The sequence below is a fragment of the Pseudonaja textilis genome, chromosome 1 (assembly GCF_049901715.1).
Source record: "Pseudonaja textilis isolate UNSWEBS1 chromosome 1, rPseTex1.2, whole genome shotgun sequence".
NCBI lineage: Eukaryota > Metazoa > Chordata > Lepidosauria > Squamata > Elapidae > Pseudonaja > Pseudonaja textilis.
In genome coordinates, this window is record NC_141990.1 from 90,942,148 (window position 1) to 90,958,076 (window position 15,929).

The 15,929-nt window shown below is 38.2% G+C and overlaps 1 protein-coding gene across 1 annotated transcript in view; it reads right to left on the reverse strand.

The window, feature by feature from the left end:
* LAMA2 (laminin subunit alpha 2) overlaps positions 1-15,929 on the reverse strand; it is a 432,393-nt gene that overhangs the window by 183,719 nt on the left and 232,745 nt on the right. The window contains exons 17-18 of the mRNA XM_087941278.1: positions 2,990-3,117; positions 183-269 (exon numbers count right to left, since the gene is read on the reverse strand). Coding sequence (XP_087797404.1) covers positions 183-269; positions 2,990-3,117 — 215 coding nt within the window. The remainder of the gene's footprint in view (positions 1-182; positions 270-2,989; positions 3,118-15,929) is intronic.

Consider the following 15,929-nt stretch of genomic DNA (forward strand, 5'->3'; position numbering starts at 1 on the left):
TTTCAATATAATACTTCATGCTTATCTGGAAAATTATATCTGTTGGCTCATAAAGCAGCTGAAGAAATTTTCACATTAAAATAGGATTCCTGAATACCAGTGATACTCTATTGCAATTATGTGGGCAGTACCATAGGTCTTTTAAAGATATATATTTAAAAAAGCATGCAAAACTTTCTTACCTTTCACAGCGTAAGCCAGCATACCCAGAGGGACATCCATCACAAATGAATCCATGAGTTTGGTCCAAATGACACGTGGGGCTAAAACTTTGTTGGTGGTGGAGAGCAAGAACCGGGTTAGGGAAAAACCATAGAAAGAAATTCATTAGCAGCATAACTACTATTGTTTTCTGAGAACGCTGCTTTCAAAATAGAGCAAGGGGAAGGTCTGTCTGGTCTCACACACAGAGCTTAGGGTTTGGCTCCAGCCAGTGGAGCTATTTCTGCCGACACTGGATATAGCTCAAACGGGTGGCAGCTCCAAAATGACATGTTGTTATGGGCCTTTGGTCTATCAATGAGACTCTACTCCATTTTAAAAACCAGGAATGTACAGCTGTTTGTCTGAGCCCCCAAGGGCCTGGCAACATTAGATTTCCAAGTGAAAGTTCACTGCAGCTGAAGGACAATTGATGGGAATGTTCAATAATCCTGGATTGCATAAACAGATAAACCACTCTCCTGCACTGAAGAGAAAAAGTTGAGAATCATGCTGCTTTTTAAATGACTTTATCTATCAGCATGTGATTGCATAGATCAACTGACTAAATAACTAGCATCTAACATCTTACTATAAGCTTGCCTCAAGGCAGTATCTACTTGTTGACTTTCTGTTGGCAGAAGATGTTCTTAGAATAGGAGAACATAGTTTCCTGATTGCAACCTTCTGAGCTATTTTGAATAGTTCTCTAAGTCTCTGGAACAGATTTCAGGGGAAGAATGAGGATGTGGGACTAGCCAAGCAATCACAGTCCTTCTCATTCTGCTAACAATGCTTTCCATACCAATTAGTTACGATCCATAAAGCAATTCTATTCCCAGTCAGGAGGGCATTTCTAATCCTTTCAACATATCGTCAGGTAAACCTAGAAATATTTCCTCAAAAATAAATCTTGCGGAATTCAAAGGGACTTGCCCCCAAGTAGCAGAAACTGATTGCAAAGTCCACTAATCATTCTTACCATATATCACAAATGGAGCTTTGTATTGATTTATTTGACATTTTTCCTCTCTTTTTGACAAATATTGTAGCAACTGCAAAGTTGCTTCTTTTGGGGAATCCAGACATTTACATATATATAATAAGTTCATTATCTCTGAAGACATTTTATCCTAGCTGTGTAGCTCTGCCTTCTAGTGTCTTTTCCCTCCATATTTCTTTTTCTCCCCTATCTGATTGACACACTGGAAGGAGGTAATCTGCTGGCATACTGGAAGATACAAGCAGTTTGAAACAACAGGGTACCTGTCACTCTATTTTAAAGAGATCAGTCTTCAATTATTCTTCCTTGTATTTCACTTTGAGATTTGTTTGCACTACATAGATGTTAAATTTTCCAAACAACTCAGCAGTAGGTTTGCAGCCTTAGGATAAAGCTTAGTTTAATGTGATTGTAGCAGTGCAATAAATATAAGCAAGTAATGGCAACAGTCTTTCTTCTACTAACAATTAACACCTGCAACATTATAAGACCTAAGTCAGATTTTTAACAAGTTTTATGAATTGACAGGTAACCATTATTAAAAGACACCATACAAGCTGTGGTTTTAATTATTGTGTTTTCTGCTGAAGTCTAAAGTTTCTGATTGGCAGCAGAAAACAAATGTGAATCTACTTAGGAAATTAAATTTATTAATTTATCATTAAATTTAATGGAACTTATTTTCCAGTAACCAAAGCCCAGATGGATTATATATAAAAGGGTGTTTTAAGTCAGAAGATATTTGTGTGGGCATATATGAATTAAGTTGGGCTGTTGTCACTGACAGAGGAGCAGAAAAAAGAAATCAGCTCTTCTTTTTGGTCATTGGGACAAATTGGTTATTATTCGCTTGCTTGCAAAGAATAAGCTCATGAGAGTTCCTGGACCAATTGTAGGATACTTAAAAACAAAAACGTGTGAAAAAAATCAAACCACTGAAAATGGTGATTTGAATCTAAATTTTGACATCATAATCCTTTGGACCCCAAAATGCCACATCACATATAAGTTCATTTGCCTGCCCCCTAGACAACAACTCTGGTTATCAAAAAAATTGTGAGAGATTCAGGGAAGGAGAAAGGAGAGAAAGGAGAAGCACAGCACAAAGATAGAGAGTAAAATGTAAAATCACTGAACCGGTAGTTACACCGGTCAGATCCCACCCCTGCCTACTGTTTATTGTCTGAAAATGGGAAGGTTTGCTTGTCCCTCTGTCAAATTCTTGAGCCTTCCAAGAGGAAATTATGGTTTCTTTCTGGACCATGTGCTTTTATTATAAAAGCATATTATAATAAAATATATAAAAGCTCTGTCATAAGAAGAGTCATCCAGCTAGTTATTAGCAAAGCAAGACTTTTTCCAGTCTACAAGATTCAAGAAATTAGCTATTCCTATTCCAATGTGAACTGTAGAGGTTTAACCCCAGTTCACCAAATGTTCTGCTGAGAACTATAGAAAATCTCTAGAGCTAAAGATCCTCCTACCAAACTGAACTTCTGGGATCATAATAGATCTATTACAGCAGTGTTTTCCTTTTCCCTTTTATCTGAACATTGTGAAAATGGTGGAATATAAAATAAAGCACTGTGCGAAAAGGTACTTGTAATGAAAAGGTACTTTGTGTTGATGTTTATTGCTCTACCCAGAACTGAGATAAAAGGACTGGTGAATTTTTGTTGTACATTGATGCTAATTTTTCTTCTTCTCATGGACTACTATAACTGATGAAGGAATACTTCAAGGAACAATTTGGTAGTATTTTTACTGACTGAATTTGCAGCTTACTTGTTTGAAGATATACTCAGTGGGCAGGCACACAGCTGGCAATCATCAGCTTTCCCTTTAGTAGCATCTCCATAGAAACCAGGAAGACATCTATCACAATATCGACCACCTGTGTTGTGTTTGCAGTTCTAAACAGATAGAGGAAGAAGACACAAAACATCCTTTTTCAGTGCACCATAGAGTACTAGGTTTTAAAAAGTAACCTAGCATGCTATGGAATCCCTTATGTCCCAAATTTATTCTGGGTTTCCATCAAATACTTCAAATGTTGTACTCAGTGCCTACCCCACCTTATAGCCTATTCCTAGCTTATTTCACATTCTTGTAGCAACATTATACACCATGATAATCTGAAAACCAATATATGACTCAAGATCACCTTGTAAGTTAGATGGCTGACTTCAATTTTATTGAGTTTCCCTAGCCTAATATTATAACCATCATCTTTCATACAGAAAATTGAAGTGGCATCTGTTAGATCCCTTCCTTCTCCCTGCCCTAGTAGTTAACTGTACATTTCATTGCCTTAATGAATTCTAATTCATGAACAACCTGGCTCACAATATATTTCAACAATTATGCTAATTGATAGCATGTATACAACATTCAATAGGGATTAGGTACCAGGGTATTGGGTTGTTTGTTTTTTTACTGACAGCCGCATTCCCCAGTAATATAGCACTTCCTAAACTCCTGTATCTCATAGCAGGACAGGTATTGATTCTGAAGACTTAACAGATACCAGAACGTTGATAACAGATAACAGAATAACAGAGTTGGAAGAGACCTGGGTGCTCTTCTAGTCCAACCCCCCTATTTAAGCACCTATTTAACCCCTTCTAGCATTTGAGACAAGTGACTATTCATTTTTATTTTATTTTATTTTGTCAAGCATGTATTAGATAACAGGTATAAGTATAAACATGATTATGAATATATGAAATGGATACAAATAAAAGGGAACATTAGGACAAAGATGGCTTATGCACGCCCCTTACAGACCTCTTAGGAATGGGCTGAGGTCAACAGTAGACAGTCCGAGGTTAAAGTTTTTGGGGTTTGGGGAAGAAACCACAGAGTCAGGTAGTGTATTCCAAACATTGACCACTCTGTTGCTGAAGTCGTATTTCCTGCAATTGAGTTTGGTGCAGTTTGCCTTGAGTTTTTATGTACTATGCTTGGGTCAGACCTAAGGCAGCATAGTTCTAAGTTGTCTAAGCCTAAAATTTCAAGTCATGTCCGATATGCAATGTGGGTTCCAGATACAAATGAGCTGTATTTGAGAACTGATCTAGCAAATTCAGTCTCTTCTTAAAAGTTAAAAGTTCTTAGAAATTCTAGCAAATTCAGCCTCTTCTTAAAAGTGTCCAGTGATGGACTACCCACAACTTCAGAAGGCAAGCCATTCCTGGTTAATTGTTCTCACTGTTAGGAAATTTATCCTTAGATTTACATCGCTCCTCTCCTTGATTAGTTTCTATCCATTGTTTTTTGTCTTGTCTTCTGCTGCTTTGGAAAATAGGTTGACCGTCTCTTCTTTGTAGTAGTCCCTAAAATAGTTTATATACTATTTTTATTTTGTACATTCACAATTCTGATAATCTGGTGCTTTGTTTTAGGATATGATATGATGTAGTTCACACAAAAATCTAGTCTCCCACATGTGAAACCTAGCTCAAAAAAAATGCCTTTCCTGATTTCAACCCTTTCTTCATTGTGGCCATGGCATATTCCATGATTACCGTGACTCTTAATTACTGGATTCCCCTGTCTTCTCATATCTCTAACCAGTGGTGGGATTCAATTTTTATTACTACCGTTTCTGTGGGCATGGCTTAGTGGGTTTGGCTTCGCTTGGTGGATGTGGCTTGATGGGCATGGCAGGGGAAGGATACTGTAAAATCTCAATTCCGAACTACTCAAATGTCTGTTATCGGTTCTCCAGAACTGGTCAGAACCTGCTGAATACCACCTCTGTCTCTAACCCATGGCAAGAAAACAAGTACAAAACTGCTTATTTTTCTTAGGCGTGCTTTTGAGGAAAAATACTATCATTGTTTTAAGGTCCTGTACATCAGGAGAATAAACCAGTATATTAAAAAAAAAATTGGATAAAAATTGACAAAAGATATATCTAACATGTCTCTGTTCCATGATTGAACTTAAGAAATATGAAAAAAGAAAATGACAGTTATATTGCTTCATTAGTCTATGTTCCAAAGGTCTGGACTGTAACTAAGGAGCCTCAAGTCCATATTTAACCATATGGCTCATTAGATGACCTACTCACCATCTCTCAGTTTACAATAAGAGGGTTGCTGTTGTGACAAGAAAAATGAAAGGTAACATAAAGCTGCAAGGAAAAGGTAGTTGATGTTTCAATTTCTGTTATAATGCTGTTATAGATCTAGATTGTAAAAATCCAGGCAACCATTAACTGGCTGACAAAGAAAATACTGCTATTGATTGCTTGATTATTTTCTATTTTCAGTTTAATTGAAATGACTCAATGTGGTATACATTTGATTAAAAACATCATCACAAGTAGTCCTTAACTTACAACCATTTATTCAGCAAATATTCGATGTAACAACAATACTGAAAACAGTGACATGACAGATCCTTACACTTATGGCATGATTGTATGCATCCCAACAGTCACATGATTGCTATTTAGGCGTAAATGCAACTGGCATGCATTGATTGCAATGCCCTGAGATAACATGATCACTTGTGATCTTCCCAGGTGGTTTATGGCAACCAAAGTCAGTAAGCTAGCAGAGAAGTTTCCAAATGACTGTCATGTGATTCCTAACTTAATGATTTCACCACTTAATTATGAATTTTCTGGCCACATATGTGAAATTCTCGTAAGTCAAAAATTATCAGTAAACTCAAAACAAGAAAGAGCAATGCTAATTACCACTAAGAATAATAAATAACATTATAAAACAAATACAAAACTCAAATCCTTTAACATTAAATTCATCAGTATTACATGACTTCCAATGAAGTTGGCATCTGTATGCAAATCCAATGTTAGTCAACTCATATGCTAGCTGTTACATTTACTGGTGGGAAAGAAAAGAAAAAGAAGAGCAAGAGCAAGAACAAGAACCAAAAACTGTTGAGAAAACTAGTAATATGTACAATCCTAGGAGATTAATTATTATTAATTATTAAGCCACCTGGAGGAGAAAAAGTTGGTGAGACTATAAATTAAGCAAAACAAGAGATAGGAAGAAAAGAATGTCAAGAAATGAGGGTCTGCATTTTTAGTTTTAAGACAGCCTGTGAGAGGAAGCAGATGACATTGAAGTTAGACCTTTTGTACACTTTTGGATAAGCAAGAATCTCCAAAATCAAAAATGAACAATGATGATTTCTTATGTTTAAAATGATGTCACTGAAAATAAAGGAAATCCAGAATTTTTTCTAGATGACATTTTAACACTAGTACTAGTACTAATACATAGTGTCAAACTCAAGGCCCAGGGGGCTGGATCTGGCCCATGTTAGTGTTTGGGGATAATGTTAGTGTTTGGGGATAAACCCCCAAGCAGAGTATGCAGCAGCAGTCAAGCCAGGCTGGCAAATGAGAGAGAGAGTGGGCCCAAGAGTATACACACACTGGAGACAAAAACACTGTTTGTGGTTTTAAAATAGTTATTTAATTCACACAGAGATTAAGAAGTGTCATTCAGTCCATATATCATTATCCAGTATATCCATCCAGTTATCAAGTCCATTAACAGTAAATACAATGTCCTTATCTGCTTGTAAATCTTCTCCTCCCGATACCTTTATCTCAAAGACAACGCTGAATCCACAGCTCACCAGGCAAACAGTCCTTGTGTTCAGTTGAAATGGTATCTGGCACAGTAGCCTCCAAAAGCAGATAGACGTTCCAGCAGGCAGCAGACCAGGAACAGAACCAGGTGCATCCAGAAGCCGGGTCTATTACATTTCCCTTCCTACCTATATTGCTGCCTGCAACCGCACCCACAATGACATTGCAGTTTCTTGCTTAAAGCTACATAACACTTTAACCTAGGTTTACATATTTATTCAACCCAAACCTGGTTGGTGTATCCATATACCCAACATTCTCCCCTTTTGGGTGATATAAATATGTAATGCCTTTACATTCTAAACCCATATTTTTCACAACTCTCTAGATGCTTAATGGCACCTTGGGCTTTAGTAAAATGATCAGCTACATTGTCCTCCGACATGCAGTACTCCAGCTGTATCAATTTATTCTGTACAGATTGTCTTACATTAAGATACCTCAAATCTGTATGTTTACTTCTCGTTTTAACTGCAATATTAGTGGCCATTTGAATTGCTGCCTGATTATCTTCATGTACAACTATAGGGTAATTTACAGTTATACCCATATCCTTCAACATTTGTTTGTACATAATTAACTCAGTACACAGTAGCGATAAACAGGAGAATTCTGCCTCCATAGTAGACAAACTTATACGCTGTTGCCTTATAGACTTCCAGCCAATTAATGTCTTACCCAGCATTATGGCTGTTCCTGAAGTCGACTTTCTAGTATCTCTTTCTGCTGCAAAACTAGCATCTGCATAAGCACTCAATATGAGATCACCTTTTGGTTCTAAATACAGTGCATGGTGTAATGTTCCTTTAAGATACCTTAAGATTCTTTTCAATGCTATCCAGTGACATTGAAGCGGATCATTATTGTGTCGTGCCAGCTGATTAATACTAAAAGCAATATCTGGCCTTGACCAATTGCTAATATATGATAAGCTACCAACCAAAGATTGATACAGTTCCTTATCACATTTGGGACTTTGTGTATCCATTTTGCAAGTATCCTGACTCATTGGAGTCTTTGCAGACTTACAAAGTTCCATCTTATAATCTATTAGCAATTTCGATATCTTATCTTCCTGAGATATCTTAAAACCTTTCTGTGTTCTCAGTATATTCAAACCTAGATATCTCTTTATCTCCCCTAATTGCTTGATTTTTATTATCTTGGCTAATGATGCAATTATTTCATTTGCTTCATCATTAGTTTTAGTTATCAGAGCAATATCATCAGTAAACAACAATAATAATGATACTTTCCCATTCTTTTCTCTCTTAAATAGACATGGGTCGGCTAAACCAGCTTTAAACCCTATATTGTTCAGTTCCTTTACAATATACTGGTTCCATTCATAGCCCGATTGTTTAAGACCATAGAGGCTCTTTTTTAATAACCAACAATCATTATTATTGTCTCCTTTAAATCCATTAGGCCTTTTCATATACACAGTATGTCTTAGTGGAGCATGCAAATAAGCAGTTTCCACATCTAAATGGTTAACTATATATTGCTTGCTTGCTGCCCACACTAATGCTGCCCTTAAAGTTGCTGCTTTCAGACTAGGTGCAAATACTTCATCATAGTCTTTTGCACTTTGTCTAAAGCCTTGGGCTACTAACCTTGCCTTATGGATTGTGTTTCCATCCTTATCTGTTTTTATTTTAAAAATCCATTTGCATCCAATGGGTTTTTCATTACTAGGTAATCTCACATTTTCATATACTTGCATATCCTTCAAGGATTTCAATTCTTTATTAATTGCTGCATACCAATTTTCTTTCTCTTTAGAAGGATATCTTCTTATCTCATCCACAGTATTTGGGATTCTATTTTCCTGGCACACTGTATTAGCCTGGTATCTTTCAGGCGGTCTAGAAATACTTGTAGTCCTTCTGGGTATTACTGGGCTTGGTTGAGTTACTACCTGTTCCTCATCTTCAGCTATTTCTTCCTCTAGGGGCACTATTTCTTCCTGTACTTCTTCCTTTACATTATTTTTAAAGTTACAGGGATACTTAATGGGATTTCTATATGATTCAATAATCACTTCGTTATTGTTATCCTGCTCTAATTTATCCCATCCTACGTGCTCTAGAAATTGGGCATTAGCACTACATAACACCTTAGATGTGCCTTTCTCCCAAAATCTATATGCCCTATGGTTAGCTTGGTAACCAACGAAGAAAAATTGTTTAGCTCTGTGTTGCCCTTTACGCCTGAGTTGTGTAGGGATATGCACCCATGCTGGTGCACCAAATGTGTGCAGGTAACTCAAATCAGGCTTCCTGCCATGCCACATGGTGAATGGTATTTCACCAGTGGTTGAGTTAACCACGTTATTTAATAAATGATTAGCACACATTGTGGCCTCCCCCCACAAAGAATCAGGTAACCCAGAATCAGTTAACATAGTACGGGTCATCGCCTGCAACGTTTGGCCTTGCCTTTCAATAAATGCGTTGTGCTGTGGTCCGTATGGTGCAGATGTCTTATGAGCTATTCCAGCTGCCTTTAACCTATTCTGGAATTTGCTATTAACAAATTCCATGCCATTATCTGTCACCAGGGTTATAATTTGCCGTTTGGTTTTTCTTTCAGCAAACTTTAACCAGTTGAAGAAATGTTGATATGTTTCAGTTTTGCTTTTCATTAGGTAGCAAAACCCATATCTAGAGTAATGGTCCATAATGCTCAGTATATATCGAGCACCCCCCATACTGGGTTTCTTTGGACCTATAATGTCTGCAAATACTACTTCTAAAGGTTCTTTAGTTTTGAAACCATTTAGTCTATTTGCAGGCATTATTTTACTCTTATCTTCACAACAGACATTACAACGCAAATACTTATCACAGGGTTTTAACCTTATTCCTTCAGATAACTCTACTGTACGTTTTAGCATTTTAAAATTCACATGCCCCAAACGCCTATGCAATAAATGGATACATTCATCATGAGGCTTGATATTATTAAATACAGTTTGTGCCTCCCCTTTCTTACTGTCATGTAAGACATATAATGCTCCATTTAAAGCTGCAGTTACCCTTTGCCGTCTCTTTCCAGTATGCACTTATTATTCTTAAATGTAACTACATATCCTAGTTTATCTAATACTCTTACAGAAAGTAAGTTCATCTTTAACTGTGGTACATACAACATTTTTATATTCTGGTTTAAACATGGACAATAAGCAATACCTTCACCCTTGGCCTTGAGGTGCCAACCATTGGCGAGTGATATACGTTGTGAGCTTGTAGACATTTTTATAAACTTTGTCTTATCTCTCGTGATGCAGTGGGATGCACCACTGTCCACCACCCATAAATCATTCTTCATATCACAATTGCCAAGCATGGCCAGTTCAAAGGATTTCTTTGGCTTCTTTACATTCTGGCTTTTTTCTTTTCTGCAGAATCTTGCCAAATGTCCTCTGCCTCCACAATTAAAACACTTTTTAATTGTGTATGCCGTCGAAGATAAATTCTCTTCTTCCGGGTGCTTTACTTTACACAGCTGGTTTCTTTCCAGCCTTGAAGATAATTTCTCTTCTTTATTAGGCTTATCTTCTCTCAGCTGGTCACGTTCAAACCTTCTTCTGGCTTCTTCTAATAGCCTGCCGGTAATCTCAGTTACTGATAAACTGTCTTTTGGCAACACCTCTAATGCAGTCACAAAATCATCATAGCTTCGATCCAGAGAAGACAGTATGATGTATACTTGTTGCAACTCATTAAAAATAAGCTCTTTTTCTTGTAATTCTTGAAAAATGCTTTTCATACAGTTTAAATGAGTTAACATGTCTCCATTCTTCTCAAGATGTGTTCTAAACAGCTTCCGTGTAAGATTGATATGAGCTCCTACACTGTCTCGAACATAAATCCTTTTGAGATTCTCCCAGCAGTCTGCAGCATTTTCCACTCCACGGATATGAATGAGTTGCTGGTCAGACAGAGTGAGACCTATGATGCACAAAGCCTGCTCATTCTTTCGTTCATAGTCCTGTATCAGTTTATAATCCTCTTCATCGTTAGGATTCAAATTAGATACATCTGGTGGGTTTGTTATTATGTTCCACAAACCTTCTCTTCGTAGAAGTAAACTACATTTCATTGACCATGAAACATAGTTTGTTCCATCTAGTCTGGATATCATGGACAGACTTGGCAAATTTACTTGTGCCATTGCTCTTGTGATAAACAACTATTTAACAAACAGTTTGTATTTACAGTAATGTGCAACTCCCACCAGCTCTCACTGCTATATCCTGGTTAGTTAGACTGTGCACACTGCTGGGCCCATAACCAATGTTAGTGTTTGGGGATAAACCCCCAAGCAGAGTATGCAGCAGCAGTCAAGCCAGGCTGGCAAATGAGAGAGAGAGTGGGCCCAAGAGTATACACACACTGGAGACAAAAACACTGTTTGTGGTTTTAAAATAGTTATTTAATTCACACAGAGATTAAGAAGTGTCATTCAGTCCATATATCATTATTCAGTATATCCATCCAGTTATCAAGTCCATTAACAGTAAATACAATGTCCTTATCTGCTTGTAAATCTTCTCCTCCCGATACCTTTATCTCAAAGACAACGCTGAATCCACAGCTCACCAGGCAAACAGTCCTTGTGTTCAGTTGAAATGGTATCTGGCACAGTAGCCTCCAAAAGTAAGCAGATAGACGTTCCAGCAGGCAGCAGACCAGGAACAGAACCAGGTGCATCCAGAAGCCGGGTCTATTACATTTCCCTTCCTACCTATATTGCTGCCTGCAACCGCACCCACAATGACATTGCAGTTTCTTGCTTAAAGCTACATAACACTTTAACCTAGGTTTACATATTTATTCAACCCAAACCTGGTTGGTGTATCCATATACCCAACAACTAGTACTAGTACTAATACATAGTGTCAAACTCAAGGCCCAGGGGGCTGGATCTGGCCCATGAGGTGCTTAGATCTGACCCACAGGGCCACCCTGGAAACAGTGAAGGACCAGCCCGCAGTGCCTCTGCCAGTGAAAATGGAGCTTGGGAAGGCTCCACTATTACACTCAGTACTGGCTCCCCCCAGGGTTGTGTCTTGAGCACCCTGCTATATGCCTTGTACACCTTTGACTGCTCACCAAGCCATGTAACAAACATCATCATAAAGTTTGCGGACGGAATGACCGTGATTGGTCTCATCTCCAGAGAGGATGAGACGGCATATAGGGCAGAAGTAGAGAACCTGTCTAATTGGTGTTCACAGAACAACCTGTCACTGAATGTCCATAAAACCAAAGAACTGATTATGGACTTCAGGAAACATGGACAGGAACATGCCCCACTCAACATCAATGGAGAATGAGTGGAAACTGTCCCTACGCTCAGATTCCTTGGCATCCATATTTCAGCTGATATCTCCTGGTCCCCTAACACCAAGGCCATAGTGAAGAAGGCTCAGCAGTGGCTGCACTTCCTGCGGGTTTTCAGGAAAAACAATCTGGATAAGAAGCTGTTGCTGGCTTTCTATAAAGCCTCTGTGGAGAGCACTCTGACATACTGTCTAGGTGTGTGATATGCAGGCTCCTCAGCTGAGGACAGGAAAACTGTACAGAGGGTGATAAACACAGCTCAAAAGACCATTGGTTGCCCTCTGCCCTCCCTGGAAGACTTAGCCAGGTCCTGCTGTCAAAGCAGAATCAAGGCCATCATAGAAGACCCATCACACCCTGGCAATTAACTTTTTGACCTGCTGCCGTCTGAACAGCGCTTTAGGTCAATAAAATCCCACACCACTAGACTAACAAATAGTTTCTTTCCCTGGGCCATCTGAAATGCAAATAAATACAAAGTCACTACCTTATTAAGATGTGAAAAGATGTGAAATAGAAATACCTCATTCAGATGTATAATAACATATTACAGTACAATCCAGCTCTTGTGTATTACATTCAGCAAAGCGTCACAGTAGTGTTGGATGTATATTTTATGTATATTCGTAGATATTGTACTCTCTAATTGCAAATTGAGACGTGGGTACTCTATTTTTTTATCTTCATCTTTAAGTGCTCTGGTTTTATTGTATTGCAAACAGTTGCTGGGGTGCAGCTGTTTTGTTGTACTTGTACAATGACAATAAAGTTCTTTTTCTTCTTCTTCTGCATATGGCCCTCCCAAGCTCCTTTTTTGCTAGCAGAGGGTTTCAGGAGGCCTTCGCAGCCAAAAACGGAGCTCAAGAGCCCATTTTCACTGGAAGAGTGCTTGGGCCACTGTAGGCGCCCCCGACATGAGTGATGTCGAACTGGCCATGCCCACCCCAGCCACGCCCACCCCAGCTACCCAAGGTCAAGCACAACTCTGAGGTGACCCTCAGTGAAATTGAGTTTGACACCCCTGTAGCAGAGGTGGTATTCAGCAGGGTCTGACCAGTTCTGGAGAACCAGTAGCAGAAATAGTGAGTAGTTCAGAATACCGGTAGTGGAAATTTTGAATAGTTCAGAATACCACCACTGACTGGCCCTGCCCCCATCTATTCTATGCCTCCAAAGTCCTAGCTGATCGCCTGGGTCTTCTTTTGTTGCCCTGAACAGGAGAAGCAGGTTAGTGGGGGTGGGGAGGGAATAGAGATTTTGCAGTATCCTTCCCCTGCCACACCCACCAAGCCATGTCCATCAAGCCACATCCACCAAGCTACACCTACCAAGTCATGCCCACAGAACTGGTAGTAAAAAAAATCTGAATCCCACCACTGCCCTGTAGTCATATAATACTAAACAAACATAACTTACTACCGTAGCATTGGCATCCATCAAGAGTGGCACAGTGATTAGAATGCAGTACTGCAACTAATTTTTGCTGAATGCAGGCTGCCAGCTGTTTGGCAGTTCGAATCTCACCAAGCTCAAGGTTGACTTAGTCTTCCATCCTTCCGAGGTCAGTAAAATGAGGACCCAGATTGTTGGGGGCAACAGGCTGACTCTGCAAACCGTTTATAGAGAGGGCTGTAAAACACTATGAAATGGTAAAAAAGTCTAAGTGCTATTACTATTGGGGAGGAGTACAAAGAGATCAGAATAACAAAAACAATGCAACCCCTCTTTTATGCATTCATGACATTGTAGGAACATATGAATGGGGTGGAACATGTGCTGTAATACTTTATTTTGTCAATTTGACAAATGCAAGAACCAATGGATGCCCAGTTATTCGAAAAGTGAGTGAGAAGGAACATGTCAGCCTAATTTATAGAATCATAAAATTGTAGAGTTGGAAGGATCTACAAGAACCATATAGTCGGGAGGGCGGAGCTGGCGTCGCGACGATACGGCATGCAATCTCGGAGGTCTGAGATCTCTGCCAATATCTTTGCTCCTGGACGGTCCAAACGGATCTAAACCGTCCCAAAGAGATGGTGAATGTAAAGAGGGCATCCTGTTGATCCCAGGGATATCACAAAGTCCCTGGTAGATCTAGGAGAAGCTCTTTTTGCCAGCAGCAAAGATGCAGCCATTAAAGCTGCTGAAGTTGGGACAACTCCAAAACAGAAAAGAACGGAAAAAGAAAGTGTGCCAGTTTGGTGAGAATTTTTTCGTTACTTTAAGATTTGAAAGGACACCCTAAGGAAAAGAAAGAATCTGTAAAATTTTAGACAGAAGTGACTGAGTGGCAATTTTTAAACAGGAAGTCAAAGTAATACCTTTTTTTCTCTTTGCTGGATTTTTTATATATGATTTTATATTTTGAAACTGGACAGGTTTTTTTTTCCACCTATCTTTTCTCTCCTTTTGGACTTTATAATATTTTCGACTAGAGACTCCCTTCTAGTCATCTTTTTAAATATCTTTTTCCCTTTTTAATTAATTTTTTATTATATCTTGTTTGGAAAAGGAGGGAGAAAGTGAAAGCAGAAGAAACTTTGTAACACTGCCAACTAGAGGCTTGGAAATATTGTATGTCTTTTTTTTTTTTTTTTGTTCTCTTGACCAGACAAAGCTGAGAAAGATCTGAGGCTTCTTTTCAAGGACTTTGAGCCTGTTTGATAAGATAGAGGGAAGAGCATGGGAGACTATTATTTCAGATGGTCTTCTGGGTTTCTATCAGTATCTGGAGTCTGGTGTTCAAGTTTACAGAAAAAAAAGACAATAAAACTCTAGAGAAGAGAGTTATAAATTTTAACAAAAGCCTTGGATAAGGTGCAGTGTGCTCTTTCTACTTTTTTTAAGCTGGGCTATTTCTTATTTTAACAAACCCCCTCCTTACTAGTTTACTTTTTGTAACAGCTATTTGGATCTTTGGCCTTTTGGAACTTATTTTTGTCTTTATTTTTGTTTTTGAAGTCTAATTTTTACATTTGCATTTTATTTTAAAGGAAAACTTTTAGTATTAATGTTTTCTTTCTTTTTTTTCTTTTAAGGGAGTAGTCTCTTTTCTTTTTTCTCTCTCCCTCCCCTGTATTTTTTTTTAATTTACTTTCCATATTGGTTTTTTTTTTTTGTGGCTTCCTTTTTTGTGTGTATCTTTTTATACCTGAGACATTTTAATTGGATTAAGGTGTTGAAGTACCTGAAGAACTTCTTTTTTTCTTTTTTAGTTTTTTATATTCTATTTTTCCGCCCCCTTCAGGATTTAACAATTTTTCCCTTTTTCTGTTTATGGTCTTTTCTTCCTTTTTTGAGATTTTACTGCTATCTAACCAATCGATTGGATTAAGGTATACAAGAACCTGAAGAATTTTTTTTTTATCATTACTATTATTTGGCTTCTTTTTCCCCCCACTATTTTTACTTGGAATCACAATTGGTTATTTCACCGGTGGATTAAGGTCTAGAAAAACCTGAAGATTTTGAATTGTCTGAAATGAGTAGGAAACTAACAGCGCCTGGTCCTTCAACTTCTACTTCTTCCTCTTCACCATCTGGAGGACAATGCTCAATATGGATGATGTTACAGCAAGAAAAAGAACAGGAAAAGGTGACGCTGCAGATGATTATGCAAGGAAATTCAAAATATACAAACAAGAACAGAGAATATTGAAAAGAGAACAGAGAACATTGAACAAAGAAGAGGAAAAACTGATGAAAAGGTGGAGAATATTCAACAAATGATGATGAA